Source organism: Leptopilina boulardi, unplaced genomic scaffold, assembly GCF_019393585.1.
Source record: "Leptopilina boulardi isolate dan_hultmark-lab unplaced genomic scaffold, ZJU_Lbou_2.1 LbouV2_123, whole genome shotgun sequence".
In the NCBI taxonomy this organism is placed as follows: Eukaryota; Metazoa; Arthropoda; class Insecta; order Hymenoptera; family Figitidae; genus Leptopilina; species Leptopilina boulardi.
Window position 1 is genome coordinate 823,284 of NW_026137667.1, and position 17,692 is coordinate 840,975.

Here is a 17,692-nt window from a genome sequence, read left to right on the forward strand (position 1 = left end):
ATTACATTATATAATATCAAATGCACTTTCCTGTATCAATTAGTTATACTTTAGAAGCATTAAAAAATGTTTAACAATTTTTAATAATAAAATAAATTAAAAAATTTCAACCACAATACATAATCTGTTAAAAGCATAACAATTTACTGAGTTTTCCCAATGTCATTCACATATTCAGAATAACATTGAGGATTCAGATTTTTATTATTGTCTTCGATGAATTTATCCTCCATTCGTATCGAAAGTTTCTATCGAAAAAGGAACTTGCCGCGCTTACAAGTTCAAGAGCCAGGTAGAACAACGACAAATAAGTTAAAGATTTTATTGCAAATATAATTCTTTTACCAATCAAATAGTGGGAATGTTGACTTCCTGGCTTTAAGTATATATTTGAAACTACGCAAAGCGTACCTTCTTATTGAACCCAAAGATTCATTTATGAACTTAATGTCAATATTCTAGCAAAATGCATGGCTGTTACATTTTGCTAAAATGTATATTAACCTTGGAATATTATCAATCATTTCGATATTAAACGTACATCCAAACATATTATATCAACCAACGGATATAAACATTAACAACTATAGGGGAGAGTGGGTTGGACACGTCCATATATAATATTTACTAAACTATGTTACTTACTATTTGCTTTTTGTTAAAATCGTTTTTAAATTAAAAAATGTAATATAATGTAAATAACTAGAAACAAAAGCAGTCTAGGCCTTTTCATTTTATACTTGTGTTATTTACATTTATTTCTTAAATGTTTGTGCTTTCGATGTACGTCAAACCTTTTTTTAATGATATTCAATCATCGAAACAAACATTTATATCTATGTTTTAAAAATAATAACTAGAAAACCTTAAGGAAACGGGTCTGGCCGGCTCTCCCCTACTTAAACATTTTTTACACTATTAATTAAAATAGTTGTATTATTTTATAAGTATCCTTTCAATTAGAATAATCAATTAATCAATTTTAATACATTTACATAAATATATACTTTTTATGCATATCATTAAAAAATGCACATTTACAAGTTTGAAGTTGTAATACATGTATAACGAATATATTAATTATAATTCTTGATAAAACTAAGTATAAATAATAGTAATCCTTTCTTCACTTATTAGATGCGACTCATGAAAATATTCTTTTACTTCTATCGTAATAAATTTGAAATCCCCAATAATTGATGTCTTCGTGATCGACTCTATATTACAAATTATATATTTCAACTTCAAAATTGTAAAAGACTCCAAATTATTGTCTTAAATGTCATTTATTCAGCAGCTTAAAGATCTCTACTCAACGATGTTAAGTAGATAATTAAAATGTTTTTTTAATATCGATCAAACTTATTTAAGAGAATTAATAGTACCGTAATACGGTCTGAATTGTAATAGAAAAAAAATTGATCGATAAAAGAAAAAATTTTTAATTTGATCTCTAAGGATGGAAATCGTATTTTTTAAGTAATTCGGAGCTTCTAACTTTTCTTACATAAGTTGATATTTTTATGTATTTTTAAATATGAAAATATTTGGACATAAAATAATCGTTATAGTAGTTTTTTGTAACTGGAAAATTGTATACAACAATGACGTATAACAAAAAACCGAGTTGTAAGATATTTTAATTTACAATTGATATAGACTTTTTTATGTCAAATAAAAAATTATTTATTTCTGAAGTTTCTGAATTAATTATAAATTACTTCAGAAACTTGGAAAATTAATTACATATACGACATTGTTGTATTCAATATTTCAGTTTATAAATACAGAATTTGTGGTGTTGAAAACCTTATTTGATCCCAGTGCTTGTACTAGAAAAATATTTCGATTCCATTCTTCATATATTACTATTTAAATTTCACTTTGAATGAACTAGGTTGAGAAATTCTTCTCGAGTTTTTGGATCGTCTCGAAAAACTCCTAACATGGTTGAAGTCACGGTTTTACTGTTTATTTTTTGTACTCCTCTCATGACCATACACATGTGCCTGTAGGCAAATAAAGTAGAAGATTTCATTAATTTTTGAAATTGGTGCTTTTAACAAAAGTAATATATTATGTTAATCCCAAGGTTTAAACCAAATTTAGATAAGATCAGATTTTATATGATTGGAGAGGATTGTTCCTCTTACCCACTTCAATAAATCTTGCCTATTCTCTTTGTGAAAATTCTGTATAAAAATGACCACATATGCCAGGAGAGTTCAGTTTAGATTTTAGTGCACGTCATCTTTATATACGAAATTTTGTACAAGTACTGTTACTCTGCCCGATTTCATACTCAAGTTCGACTTAGAAGAATTTCCAAGTCAAGTGTTAAAAGTTTCTACATCAAGAAGAACTCATCCAAGTATTCTGTAAATGTAAATTCTACAGAATAAGATTCTATCAAATCATAATTCTAAAAAATTTGTTTTAGAGCTTATTTATGCTTCCCAAAAAATTTTCAGAAGGTGTTATAGATTTGTAGTTAATCTTTGATAAGTATTTTTATCGTGAAATAAATTATTAATTTTGGTAGATAATAATCGTAGATTAGTTGGCAATTGATAATTCAATATATTATTTCTTAAAAACATTAATAGGTTTGCGGCCTTTGGTCCAAATAAATAAAAATATATTTTTAAATGTTATCAATTTATTACATCAAGCTCTTCCTCCGTAGTCCTAATTAGATGAGCAATGTTCACAACGAAAATGCATTCGACCTTGATGTAATAAATTGATCACATTAGTTTTAAAATATATTTTTATTTATTTGTATCAAAGGCTACAAACTTTTTAATTGTATTTATAAAATCTAACTTGTAGAAGTTTTATTTGTGCATAAAAATATATTTCAAAAAACTGAAGGTGAGTTTTTATTTCATGCCATACATAAAAAAATGTACTTAGTTATTATGTCTTTGTAAATAAATATGAGTAAATTTAATGATAATAGATCTTAACATTACAGAAAGCTTATATAAATATACTAAGAAATAAATCATGAATCTAATTATGTATTTATTGCTCTTAAATATTGTTTAGAAGTTAAAGACTTAATGTTGTTATATAATTATGAAAGACATATAAATCAAATAAAATTGTAAAAATTACTCATATCTTTTTATTAGTACAAGGTCTAATTTTTTAAAACTAATAATTGGATCATACAAAAACTATTGCTTAACATGTGCAACGAATCGGAACCAAAGACCAAGCTCCAGTATTAACTTACGTTTTCTCAAGAATATATATTACAGATAGAAAATATGAAATTAGACCTCGTCATTCAATAGAAGGCCTAAAAGATTTCTGGTCAACCAGAGTAACTGATATTTAGACTAATAAAGCCGGTTTCAAACCGTAACTCAGATTGCTTCTCAGAGCAGGTGTTTGTTTCTTTAGTAAATCTCCTCTATTTCTTCATTTGGTTTTCGTTTTAGATAAAAAAAAATTACAAAAATTTTAACTATTTAAAAATTTGAGGTTTTGCAGGTATTTTAATATCGAATCTATTTACCAGCTTTTAAAATGTCACGAAGGTTGGTTAATATTTTATTGTCAAAAGTATCATAATGAAAATCCAAAAAACCTTGAAATAAATGATTAAAAGAAAAAGATACCCACACTCCTTCCACGACAACTGCTACCCCAGATGGATGAACTGCATTGGAAACAGCAGCTGCTATTTGCTTAGTAAGTCGCTCTTGTACTTGTAAACGACGACTGAACACTTCGACAATCCTAAAAAAAATTTTTATTTTACAAAGTACGTTCAAAATTTTTTGATATGCGAAATCTTACCTTGCTAATTTACTGAGACCTAAAACTTTCTTTTGTGGAAGATATCCAATTGATACTTTTCCATAAAAAGGTACCAAATGATGTTCACACATTGAAAACATTTCTATATCTTTAACAACGACCATTTCATCATGATCTTCATCAAAAATTGCATCGTTGATGACATCTAGAGTATAAAAAAACGCAATAATTATTAATTACTCCCATATTTATGACCATATTTAGGGTCTTTTACTTTATGACCGTATTTATCGTCATATAAAGGGTCATATTTATGATCTTTTTAATACGACTATGTGACAGACGGAGGGTTAAAGAAATTTTGCTTTTTATTTTTAGTAGTTGATCATATTAGGATTATGGTATATAGTTAAAAAATGAAACACCAAATTATTAATCAATAAACCAAGTCTTTATTTAAATGACACTTGGAAGATGCATTTAGATCTTTACTCTATACCTAAGCTTTCGGCAGACTAAACTCTAAGACAAAAAGGACTTATTACGTCATGTCAAAAGTGAACGATATTCGCTTATACCGAATCCTTTGTTCGTTTTAGTTAACATTATGTGGATGATCATACGCCGTTCTGTCGCCCCGAAATCAAATCTATATAAACGCCACCCAGAACGAATTCGTCGAAGAGTAATATAAGATTTAAACAGAGATAATTTTTGAAACATTTATATTTTAATAAACCAACAGATCAATTTCGTCCTAATTACGACTGTGTCTTAATTTTTCTAGTCAGTGACTTGAGGAAAGTACAGTTAAAAAACGTGTCCTGTTAAATTGCTCAGTCACTGGACACTATTTGGGACGAAGTTCTAATTACAATTTTGGTCAGATTTTATGTTCAGTGACTCCACAGAAATACAAACTGTAAGAAGTGTTCAATTAAACTGTTCAGTTACTTATCAATGACTAGCTGGATTATCTTGCTAAGTAAAACTTGCTTCCAACCCCAAGGATATTTGACAAATATAAGTTAAAAGGAATTTCAATAAATTTTTAAAAATTCTTCTGCCTTTTATAATTTTGGAATAATCTAATATCAGGTTCACAATTAGCGATCCCAAAAGCAAGTAATAAGTTTCAAGAAAATATTTCCAATAATATTGATAAGATGAAATATTAGTATGTAAATAATATAAGATTGACAGTTCTTTTAATTTGTCTCAATAATAAATGAAACAAGTAAAAATGATTGTCAGATCTAAAACGTTTCCATTACATTAATACATAATTTTTCGATACATCTGGTTATGAATTATTCAACATTGACCTAGTTTCTAGACTGAGTTGGTTGTCGTCGATAACCATGAGTCAGTGATTTCTAGATGTTGGTACGTAGATAATGGGAGAGGGAGGCTGCTCTCTATGGTTTCCACGGCAACCTTAACAAGAAACACCTTCGCACTGACCCTCTAGAGAACGAGAAATATAACGGTAGGAAACCATGGAAAATTATAATTGATTTTAAAATATCAATCAAATCTTTTTTAAAAAACTTCAAATATAAAATAAATTTAAAAGTATGAATTTTTGTGTTCATTACACGAACACTTTGCTTCCTAATCGAATTTTTTTTATGAAGCATGAAAGCTTCATAATATATAGTTAACATGGTCCGAATCCCAGGGTTGAATTATTTTTCGTATTTTTTTGTTCCTATGAAAATTTTTTCAAAATCATTATGTGAAGAGGTAAAATGAACAGAGGATTCGGTTTCGGAGACACCAAAAACGTAAAATAAATATGTTCAGTATCCGAGCCCTTATAAAAAAATACTGGAATACTTAATTAAGTACTGAAAGGAATATTAGATTACATGGTAGAAGTATTGGGACTAAGTATTGCTCTACTCTAAAAACCCACATGGGATTCTACATAGTACCCAATGTAGGATCCCACATAGTACAATATGAACTTCTCTTGAGTCTACACATCAGATTTGTAAAAATTTGGGAACTTATAAAAAAATAAAATACGTATACCATTTCTTCCTGCAAAGAACGAAAAAAATATATTTATCCGTACTTAAAATGTCATATGTTAATTTCACGTGGAATCGCCCATATATAAAAAGAACCTTTCAGGATTACACCAGAAGTAAATTATAGGATAGAAAAGTACATTCTTGATTAATGGAGAGGGGTTACTTCTCGCACTAAAGTAGGGTGGCTGATGCTTTCACATAATGAAAGAAATAAGACTCTTTACAGATTCACTGAAGCGAACTTCTTTTTATTACCTCAGCATGAACTTGAATTTAATTTTTACTTCCATAAATAAATTTAAGTTGTTGAAGAAACGTTTGATATAATAGGTTAAAAAAATGTTAAAAATTCATGCGAAACAGAGAGAAACAGTTGAAATTCTCGTATCGTCATGCATCACTAAGAAATGGTGTCAAATTTTTATATAAGTTACAGAGAAAAGTTCCTATATGTCACCTCTCTGTAAACTGTATAGACTTTTGTTTCACGCAGGTAACATTTTTACTAAAATTACTTGCAATCGTTTAGTTGAAGTATGAGTGTATTTAATTGGCTTATTTTAAATTTAACATACAATACACCTTGACAATTAAAAGCATTTTTATCTGCAAAAAAAATTTTACTGAGATTTGATCCATTCGATACTGTATTATTCTAAAGTATTAGATTGTAAAATTTAGTATCCATTTCTATAGAAATGAATACACATTTATTTGAAATGAAAACTTTATTGTATATTGTACTTAAGATAGTTGTTTTTGCAAAGTGCTTTAGTTATTTTGAATTAGTCAATCATTTAATGAGACGTGAAAGTTTTATCCTTGGACTGTAGCCTATTTACAACATTATTTTTATTAGAATTAATTGAAGAGAAAAACAGGACTATGTAGTGACGAGTCATTTCAGGTGTTTTACATTAACGTAGTTAGTTCTTAACGTGAAGTAAAATTCCTATTTTACGAATAATAAATAAATATACTGAATACAATGGGCTGATAATATTAATAATTTTCGGTGACCCAATTTCATATCTAACTACATACTCTCGAGTATTATTTATTAACAGTAGAATTTTTTTATAGAAAGAAGGCTGAATCTTTTCAATTTCATCCAGGTACCTAAGGCCCCAGATCGAATAATTTGTTTACCGGTTCCCAGAATTCTAAATTTAATCTATTTATTAACGAGATTTTTGATCCGGGTGTCGCGTCGGACGGAGGGTAAATACATTTGTAACATATAAATAAATACTAATATCTACCTACTATTGAATTTTAAGTTGCGACATTTAAAATTTTTTAAGATTTGGTCTTCCGAGTCTAAGAAGTTTTAATTTTGAGATTAAATATCTGGAAATTTTTGTCTATATTAAAGAGTAAAATATATTTCTTGTAATTTTGATTTACCTTCAAGGCTTTGATCGTATCCTTTTGTAAAAAATAACATAGCCTTAGCTGCTCTCTCTGGTGTCTTTAAAAGTCCAGGTCGATCCGGATTTTCTCCAAGAGAATTTAAAAGTAATTTATAACTTCGTGACATTTCTGGAAGTAATGCTTCTCTTGTAGGTGGACGATGATCCAACTCCAGATCATGATGAAATGTGCATTTTTCATGTCCTAAGATATAATTGATTATTATTATTATTAATTAATTAAAGTATTCAGGGTGTATTTCTATTAGGATGATCCTAATCAACACGGCCCAGTAATGGCAATTCTGGCGCTGAGTCTTAGTAGACAATACTAGGCCAATTGGCCCAATCTTGGCTTAGTCATTAGTCAAATTAACTAATTCATTCATTATACATTTATAACATAAGTCCTAAAAGAAAGCGCAATTTTTTAAACATTACAAAATTTCTAACGCTCGCTGAAATCAAACTCGCAACCTAACGCATATCGCGGATATGGGAATCTCAACACAAAAATGTTTTGATAAATTGCATCTGAGAAACTCAATATACATAATATAATCCTTTTCCTTAATGACCTAAATATTCAGGTTATCAAGTCAATTTTGTTACCACATGCTGTTTTAAAAAATAAACAATTTACAAACGCCTTTTAACAAAACTGTCTAAAAAAGGAAAAACAATTTTAAAAAATGTATTTAGATTATGGAGTAATGAAGAAGATAGTCTTATCATATGTCATGAACCTGTCGTCTCGTTTGCTTATTTTTAACCTCTCTTCGTAATAAATTAACAAAAATCCAGTCAAACTTTCAATACAGAATTTTTGTTTCATATATAGGTATAATAACCCTACCAAGGAGGGTGAATGAATGAAAATGAAAAATTTAATGAATTTCTTCTAAATTTAAATTAGCCTAATATATAATTTGCCTAAATTCGATTGTCACAATCATCATATCCCTAGATTGAAAAAAATTAACTCTACTCTGTAAAAAATTTGGAAATGAGTAGCGTACACTAATCATTTTGAAATGCAGCAGAAATGAGTCAGGTTGGTGGCGCCACTTTCTGAATCGTTTAGCATTGACTCATTTTGAATTGCAGCAAAAATGAGATCGGTGATCTTATATGAGAATTTTGAGCAGGGTTGCGAAAAAATATCAAATTTTGGGTTGTTTTTCGTCGCCGCAATGAAATCTCTCTTTAATACTTAATTTTAAGACTACATATAACATTCATAAAATTAAAACAATCTAGTATTACATTCGAGCAATACGAAACGAGTTCGAGTCTCATTTCATCTAAGGATAATCAATATCTTTAAACGTATCATTTTTAAATTGAAAATATTCTAACCATATTTTCATGTATTGTTAATTTCAATTGTAATCTTTATTATTTATGTCTTTTTCTTAAATAAGATAGGTTGATCATAGAAAAAGTTCAAATTAATTTTTTAAAATTTAAGTCAATTGTAACCTTGATTAGCTATATTCATAGAAAAGTTTCTAAAAACCTTGAAATATAACTTAATATTTATTATTTAACATTGTGTAAGTAAATTACAAGGTAAAATAATGAAATTATTCATTGAGATATTGTAAAAAATTCTGATATTATGATTGAAAATAATGTATTACTAACAATTTCATAGTTTATAACTTAATGTTTTAAGTATATAGAATGATTGTAATAGAATTTTAAGTTTAAAATGTTTAATTTCCAATTAATATGTCGCAGAACTGACAACCACCTGTTGGAAATTATTTCAGACATAGACATAGACAATGCTTCAGAAAATAGAAGCCATTATCATTAAATTATTTTTAATTGTAACATATTTAATATTTATGTAAAACAATTTTTTTTAATCTTAAATTTTTTTTTCTTTTACTAGTTAAAAATTCACAACTCTATAACAATAAAGCAATAAATTCTAAAACGATTTATAATGCAATTAAGAAAAGAAACATTAAAAAAATAATTTTTTTGTCCTAGAAAATTGTTACTTTAAATTAAACAAGGATAACTAGAAATACCTGGAGTAGTAGATGTTCTTGGAGTCCTCGGTGTTCCAGGAATATCTAATTCTGAAGTTTCCACGTTTTCACTCCAGGAAACATTTCTTAGTGGTCCGGGTTTTCTAACTACATCTCCTGAGTCATCTTTGTTATTTATCTTGTCAGACTTAACTTTCGTACACTGTCCAGTAATACCATTCATATTTATGTTTAAATTTTAATACACATAAAACATATAATTTTCACTGAAAATAAAAATTTCTTTTTATTCATTTAAATTATAAATTAAATTTTTTATTATAAAACTGATGCAATCAATATAATTTAAAATTCCTTTTAATAAGACCAAGATTTAATTGCTTTCACAGGAAAATATGTAACTGAATTTATTAAAAAAAACAAGCCTATTTCCAATTATAATGAAACATAATTAAATAGAGAGGAAAAATCCTTTTCCTTGAAAACTAAATACATTCTTGTTCGAGATTACTAATACTTAATAAAGTTTTTTATTTTTTTTTTAAATTTTGAATGGTGATTTACAAAAATTTTAAATTGTAGATTGTTTACAAGTTAACATATTTCATAATTTATTTCAGTATGTATCAAATATTTAAATTTAAGCATATTGCTTATTATTTAAAAAAAACTGTTTTACAAAAAAAGTTAATTCATTTTAGTTAACAATATTTAGCACCTAATTGCATTTAAAATATATATTTAATAATATAACCAACCGTCAGGTAAACTAATAATTTTTTGTTGAGAATAAACTATCAAGAAAATTGCAGTTAAATATCAGAGAACCGAATAACACGAGGTCGCTACCTTGAGTGGCGCGGTGCGACTGAATCATTTCAAACCTGAATCAAAGTACTGCACCTCGTGGTCTGGTTTGGTTTGATCTCAGCGCTTAGTTTTACCTCATAACGAGATACAATTTTTATGACATGGACTCTCAGCTGCCGTACCCGTCTTCGACAAGTTCGCGTCCCTGGCGGGTCACATAAACCAAATGCCAACCGAATTCAGTTGACTTTAGGTTTATTTTACAAAAATTGCACTTCTTTTGTTAAACAAATCATCATATTTTTAAAACGGTTCATTTCTTGGAAATTCTCTTCAGTGAAGTTGTAGTTAATATGTTTATGCAGAAAATAAGCCATAGTAAAAAAAAATTGCATCACTTTTAAAAAAAAATTGTAATAGCGATATGAGAATTTTTGGCGTAGCCGGGTTCAAAGCCGCCAAGGGTCCAGATTTAATAATTTAAAAAAAAAATACCGCGGGTGCCAGTCGACTGAAGATCGACAAAATATATATAATGCAAAATAATTAAATTCACATAAAATACCTTTAAATTAGAGCAAGAGAAATATAGTTACAGGGTGGGTAAAATGGGAGAACCCAAAATAATAAAATAAGCGTGTTCAATCAGTCGATTTAATTAATGACAGAAGATCTACTAACAGTTGTCGACGAAATAGATTAATATCCTTTAAATTATCAATGTAAAATCTTTCTAATGTCGACACAATATGAACCATTCGCTCACATACAATTCACATAATAAATATATAATTTTACGTTTATTGACGTTAACGATCGATTCAAGAGTGCCATGTGCTCGATAAGCACGCAGTCTTACAGCGTCCTGTTAAACGCATGCGTTCCATTTCCCATGGATCACCAGGCTTGAATCGATAACTTTATGCAAAATTTGAGTGTTAAGTCAAGTGTTTATCCTTCGATTAAAGAGTAGATTATTATGTATTGAAAAAGTATGTTAAATTTCAAGACAATCGGTTCAGTAGTTTTCAATAATAGTGGTCACCGACTTCAAAAATATATTTTTGTAAAAAACGTGTTTAAAGTTTTAACTTATATTTACATGAAGATGAAATTTTTTGTTGGAAATCAGATAAAATCAACAATTCCGGGTCCATATAATAGTTCTTCCGCAGATGAAGCTGCTTCCAAAATCCTATTTCAAATATAAAGGTATAAAGACCCACACAGCCTGTATATCTCATTCAATTTTCACCGGATCATCTTAAAATTTTGTAGACATTTTTTAACTGCATATACTCTAAGAAAATGCAAGAAAAAAAATCTATTTTTTGAAAGTTACAACTGCGAGTGCCCCCTTAAATTTTTACGCAGCTTCTGTATAGATGTCTTCTTAAGTATTGCCACTCAACGGCAATAAGACGATCACTCATATCTCAGATTTTTTTATCGTAGTGTTTGGGGACATATTTTATTTATGAAAAGGAAGAAGAGAGCCCCACCTTCGCTCTCTTCTGTGAAGTACATCCATTGCCTTTTAATAACATTTTTAATGTTATTTACTTGCAACTCAATTACTTCTCCGTTATGGGAAAAATGGAAAAGAAAATAATTTTACATAATAAATAAAGAATAAATAAGAATAATAATAAATAAGAAATTTTCAAACTGTTCTGAGATATGACTGATTGTTTGCAATTTAAATGCCTCGTATACAAGATTTTGCGTAGGTTTAATGAAGAAGGAAGAACGATTTTAGCAAAGGGAAGAATGGAAGTAAATTTAAATGCAACAAAAAAGGAGTAAAGAAAATCTTGGTCGATTTACAATCATTAATATTCATATTTCATATGTACAGTGTAACTTGTCGAAAAAAATTTGACAGAAAGTCAAGTTAATGATGTAAAGCTCTATGTTTTACAGTAATAAAAATGTAATAAACATTAACACTTTTGAAATTTAGTAAAATTCTTCTATCAGTATACATTGTATTACTAATAAAACTGAAATTCTTTAAAAAATTGAGATCGATATTTTATCTAGAAATTTAATAAACAATTTAGGAGATATCAAAAAATAAATTGTAAATAATAAATGAGTCATTTTATGAAATTGAGTCATTCTAACAGGAAGAAATCAATGTTATACTACTCAACGTATACAATAATAAAGATGTTTAGAAACGCTGTTACTGGTATCAAAAGGCGAGTATCTTTTAATATTTATTCAACATCTTCTTCTGCCATCACGCCTTGTGGATTAAGCCTCTGCAATATAAGAAACATTTTTTATTCCAATGATTACTTTAATGGGTCATGTAAATTTTCTAAAATGAAAACTCATACTTGTCCAACTGCTGGCAACCGTTGCAAGAGGAGTTGAAAAACTGGAGGTGGAAGTGTCTTCTGAAGAACTTGTAGAAGATGATGGGGTTGACCACACACTGCAACAGCATTGGCCAAATGCTCAATACCACCATCTACATCACCTGAAGCCAACAATTCTTCACCCAACTCTACCTGTTAAAATATATTTTACCAGTTAAAAATTTTTCAATTTCAATTTCAAATTATTAGATACTAAATTTTTAAAGTACCTCTTGAACAAAAAACTTTTGGACAACATCATGATCTTTGAGGTTCGGTATTCTAGAACCAGATTTTTGAGCTTCTTTTCTCGCTTTCCTTCCTACAAAAATATAATCATAAGTATAGATATAATTACGAAATTTAGATTATACATTTTGAGTCTCTCTCTAATTATAGGATTAAAATAGGTAAATTCTGTCATTGAACATTCTAAAATAAAAAATCATTAAAATTCTGAAATTTTGAAAAATTCATATCTCGAAAACGGCAAAAAAATTTGCCAGTCTCCAGTGACTAAAAAAATATGAATTTTATATAAATAGTTTTGGTACATAAAAATGAAGTTTTACTGAAAAAAAAAATGAAAAAAGAAAAAATAACATTTTTCCCCGTTATACATTTCAAAAAATTTTTAATATCTATTTATAATATTAAATGAGAAAATTATAATTCATAAAATTTGGATAACTAATTCTAAGTATCTTACGTTCGCAAAGTTTCTTCTTAAAATCAGGATCACTTCGACGCTTTTTGTCAAAATAAAAGCAGTATCCAACAAAAATACTGGCAACTCCAAATGCAATTCCCACTGCTGTTTTTGAAACCATGATTATTTTTACATACAAATTTGAAAATTATTTTTCACAAACACCTCACATGCTCATTGCTAATTACAAGAAAAGCATGGCTACCATGGTCTTACTAAAGAAAGTCTCACCATACACATATAAAAAAGTACACTAATCAACGCACAGCAACGACGACGGCCATCTTGATATTTACTCGGTTTAAGGGTGTGTTCACAATAGGCAGAAAACATATGGGTTGGTTTCCATTGTCCCCACTCGCCATTTGTCATAATTCTTGTCAACTACCGCACCCTGTTCTAGTGGAAATTTAGTAACTTTATAGTAACAACCATCGTATCGCTGAATTTGATTGGGTCCATAAAAAAATCCATTCTCACTATTCCAAAAAATTCCAAAGCCAATCAAAGTCAGTTACACGATCGTCAAATATAATTTTGCCGAATTGCATATTCTTTAAAAATAGAAAATAAAATCCTACTGTACTTAGGTTTATAAATTTCATTAAGTTATTTAAAGATTTAAATTTTATCCCATATACTTTCAATGTAAAGCTGTCATCCGGCTTGCGTCCATTTTGATTTTTCCCCTACTCAACTTAAACTACTTAATGTTCTATGAGGTTGTTGAATACATTGATTGGGTGATAATTTTTTACTTGTGCGTGGTAAGAGCTTGCTTCTTTTTGACATCGGACTGTTGGACGAAGAACCGGATTGGCGGGTTCATAGAGACGCGTAGCAATATCGACACTCTGCTAGAAACTGTCTGCTATCGGAGTGGCAGTTTCCTACCACCAATACACAGGAACTTTACAGTACTCTATCGCCGACCATTGGTCCTCAATTTACGGACCAATCATTGGGAAATTGCCCACAAAAATATCCAATGTAAGTCCACAAATTATCAAACCAACCCGGTGAACACATACGGCACTGTTTTCTAAATGACATTTTGTTTTCGCATTTCGATGAAATATTGTGTTCATATCAATATTTTTTCTTTCAACTTTCCTAACAATCATTTTCGATTATGTGTGCAACAAATATTAATATCATCCCTAATATCATGATTATACTGATGCAAACCTTATGGTTCTTATTTTTTATTTTCGAAAGTTTTTAGAAATTCTAGATAAAATAAAAAATTCTGTTTCTTATTCGCGTAACTTGTTTGTAGTAACTGTCAATAGTAGTAGCATTCTTTAACGAAATTATAATACTTTGTTCTCTATACTTTTACGATCATATGTATCCTACCAGAAGCTTTACAAGACTTTTACTTAAATACACGATTCAATAATAGACATTCCTATTAATGTTTCATTACATTTTTAAATAATTTTTTTTATGCGACACTTAATAATAATAATAATAATAATTGTTAGCACGATTAAAAACATTGCACATAATAGAAATCAATTTAAGGACGTTTATCCACGGAAATGCAGACCTCTAGAAAAAAATAATTAATTAACATTTAAATAATTAAAATAACATTATTAATTGTACTTTCTGAAAGATGAGATATCAATTTTCAAGAAAAAAATTGTAAACCTGCAAAATTTATTTGTTTATACAATTTGCATAGGATAATTTTTTTTGGTATATCGCTTCTGCAGAATTTTTTAAAAATGATTCGATTTTAATGAAATATGGCTTATTTTCTTCAGAAAATAATTCTCTACAACTTCACCGTGGGGATTTTCAAACAAGCAAGCCGTTTGGAAAATACAGCTATTTGTTTAAAAGAAAAATTTAGATTTTCTTAAACAAATAGCTGTATTTTCCAAATGGCTTGCTTTCTTGAAAATCCCCACGGTGAAGTTGTAGAGAATTATTTTCTGAAGAAAATAAGCCATATTTCATTAAAATCGAATCAATTTTAAAAAATTCTGTAGAATATGGTCGCCATATTAGATCTACCATTTTTAATTTTGAAATACTGACTCCAGATTTGTAATCAGCGAACTCTGAAACCCTTAGATACCGAGTTCCATATAAATTATATAAATCAACATGTGACATTAATTTCAGATTTTTAAGAGCGGGGGTAGATTTTCCACACTTGGCTATAGCCTTTTCATATAAAAGAAATTCTTGAAAATGTGTGCAAAAGACCCAGACTGCCTCCTTAATTCGTATAGTGTTTTAGCATCACCTATAGTAGGTTAAAACGTATTCTAAATATTTCCTTAATGAGACAAGTGAATTGGGCTTACTTTTAATTATTTTTTAATTTATTTTTTTAACAAGAAGTTAAAAACAATTTGCGTTTTTAGATAAGTAATTCACTATTTTTAAAGTAGTTGGGAATGTTTTATCACTTATTGATGAACTACAACATGACTCTCTTAAAAAGTCTCACTTGAAGAATTCGGGAACTATTTCAGAAAAAAATGTGAGTTAACTAAAAGAAAAAGTTAATTTTTTTCTCTTACCATCACTCTCATTCTTGAAACAAACAATTCTTGGAACTGGGGACAGTTCCGGTTTTACTTTTAAAGTAGTTAAAGTTACTTTATTCGTTTATCCATTTTTCTCCATGTATAATTTTTTTGAAAAATAGTTTATTTTTTTACAGCAATCTATAATGGATCAGCTTGGCGAAGGCCAAGCGGTAATGGTTGGTAGTGCGGGTGGCACTGTTCAAGTAGTACAAATGAATCAAACTGGACAGACAATGATGCTTCCTCAAACTATTCAAGTAGCTGCTCCAAGTGGACAAATTCAAGTAGTGCCTGTTTCAAGTTTGGCAGGAGCAGGGCAGCAAATTGTAATACAACAGCCACAAACTCCACAAATAATTCAAACTCCTGATGGACAAACCTACATTTATCAGCCTGTTCAACTGGAAGGTCAAGTTCAACAAACCCAACAACCGACTGGTAATAATAATCAAATGAGTCCCAATAATTCCCGAAAGTACTGTATTTCACAAAGGAATTGTGTTTCAGTAATAAACATCAATGGCAATTTAATGCAAATTGGAGGTTCGTCAGCACAAACGACATCTTCAGCAGCTGCAACAACTCCAGTGCAACCCATGTCAAGTCCAACGGCAACATCAACACAGGGAGGAAATATTGTTATGGTGATATTATAATCCTTAATATTTGTCAACTACAATGATTGTGTTTGCTTAATTAATTATTATTTATATAGATGGTTCCTGGAAATAGCAATCAACCTCAATTTCAACGAGTTGCATTGCCAAATGCAGAATTTTTAGAAGAAGAACCACTGTATGTAAATGCTAAACAGTATAGGCGTATTTTGAAACGCAGACAAGCAAGAGCGAAATTAGAAGCTGAAGGAAAGATACCAAAGGAACGACCTGTAAGCTTAACTGTTTGGTCTTAAATATCCCACTTTTAATTCATACTTTTTAAATTATTTATAAACTTTTAATTTTGTTTTTAGAAATACCTACATGAATCTAGACATCGTCATGCTATGAATAGAATTCGGGGTGAAGGAGGCCGATTCCATTCTGGACAAGTTAAAAAGAGAAAGTAAGTTTAATTTAAGAAATTTGAAAATAAAAATTCGCTAGACATTTGATTAACACTAATTATAATATTGTTACAGAATGCAACGTCGTAGTCCTTGCCCAACGTAATCATTAATTTCTGAATTAAAAATCAGGTGAGTACTGCGGCGAAATATATCACTACAAAATAGTGATTGAAATGACGGCGAAAATGTTATCTAAACATCAAATTCGTGTGTATTATTAACAGCAACCATGTAATCAGTGCAGGAATTATTATCTATCGCCGAAAGTGTATATATACACGAAAATATGTACATATGTATATACGCGGAAGAAATGTTGGTAAAGGTTTATAAAAATCACCAGCAGCAGTGCCCTCTTCTCTTTCTCTCTGTTTGAAAGAGAGTCAGTTTTCGGTGAGAAATGCTGCCAAGATTTTATAATTAGAGAGCACTGCTGCAAATGATTTTTAAACATCTCCATATTCACTTCTCTAGCAGCATTTTTCTCGTGTACACATATACCTTTAAGTAAAGAATTCTTTATATCTTTTTTCTATTAGTTATATTTTTATTATTATTTTGTTTTTCCTATTATAATGTTAGACTTCTTGTTACTTATAAAAAAAAGAACTGATGTTTAAATTAAGCAGGAGTTAAGTGTTTAACAATGTATTTATATTAGTTTTCTTCCTTATTAATTGCTTTAATACAATTAAATTATCATTAAAAATTATAATTAAATATAATCTTACACTTACATATATTTTTTGTAACACTTATTTTCTTCATGTATGCTACAAATAGACGTCTCAAATACTTAAAATGGTATTTTAGAAATAAATTAATATTTTATAATAAAAGAATGCCGATTATAATTGATATAATAAATATTGAAAATGATTATTAAGGGACAATATAATATTTAAAAAATCAATTATTTTACTTAATTGTATATGGATTTATTATACAACCTGGATTTCTATTT

The 17,692-nt window shown here is 28.8% G+C and overlaps 3 protein-coding genes across 8 annotated transcripts; 1 reads left to right on the forward strand and 2 right to left on the reverse strand.

The window, feature by feature from the left end:
• Positions 1-178: 178 nt before the first annotated feature.
• LOC127289409 (GTP cyclohydrolase 1) lies at positions 179-11,703 on the reverse strand. Of its 4 annotated transcripts, none has more exons than XM_051317355.1 (6): positions 10,717-11,703; positions 9,265-9,491; positions 7,218-7,427; positions 3,811-3,976; positions 3,634-3,750; positions 179-2,009 (listed from the first exon to the last, which is right to left on the reverse strand). In XM_051317355.1, exons 2-6 carry the CDS (start codon positions 9,446-9,448, stop codon positions 1,880-1,882), a joined length of 807 nt encoding a protein of 268 aa, XP_051173312.1. In that variant the 5' UTR covers positions 9,449-9,491; positions 10,717-11,703; the 3' UTR covers positions 179-1,879. The 4 variants fall into 4 exon arrangements, with proteins under 4 accessions (XP_051173312.1, XP_051173305.1, XP_051173318.1 ...); XM_051317348.1 differs by having other exon boundaries at positions 10,601-10,723; XM_051317361.1 differs by lacking the exon at positions 10,717-11,703 and adding an exon at positions 10,075-10,211.
• Positions 11,704-11,853: 150 nt separating this feature from the next.
• Positions 11,854-13,408, reverse strand: LOC127289483 (mitochondrial import receptor subunit TOM20 homolog B). The gene is made up of 4 exons (XM_051317446.1): positions 13,111-13,408; positions 12,632-12,723; positions 12,381-12,554; positions 11,854-12,302 (listed from the first exon to the last, which is right to left on the reverse strand). Exons 1-4 carry the CDS (start codon positions 13,229-13,231, stop codon positions 12,258-12,260), a joined length of 432 nt encoding a protein of 143 aa, XP_051173403.1. The 5' UTR covers positions 13,232-13,408; the 3' UTR covers positions 11,854-12,257.
• Positions 13,409-13,824: 416 nt separating this feature from the next.
• On the forward strand, positions 13,825-17,466 carry LOC127289436 (nuclear transcription factor Y subunit alpha). 3 transcript variants are annotated; one of them, XM_051317380.1, is made up of 7 exons: positions 13,825-14,100; positions 15,492-15,610; positions 15,794-16,097; positions 16,167-16,303; positions 16,375-16,548; positions 16,633-16,724; positions 16,801-17,466. In XM_051317380.1, exons 3-7 carry the CDS (start codon positions 15,803-15,805, stop codon positions 16,829-16,831), a joined length of 729 nt encoding a protein of 242 aa, XP_051173337.1. In that variant the 5' UTR covers positions 13,825-14,100; positions 15,492-15,610; positions 15,794-15,802; the 3' UTR covers positions 16,832-17,466. The 3 variants fall into 3 exon arrangements, with proteins under 3 accessions (XP_051173337.1, XP_051173346.1, XP_051173329.1); XM_051317372.1 differs by lacking the exon at positions 15,492-15,610 and having other exon boundaries at positions 13,834-14,100; XM_051317389.1 differs by lacking the exons at positions 15,492-15,610; positions 16,801-17,466 and having other exon boundaries at positions 13,828-14,100; positions 16,633-16,728.
• The last annotated feature ends 226 nt before the right edge of the window (positions 17,467-17,692 follow it).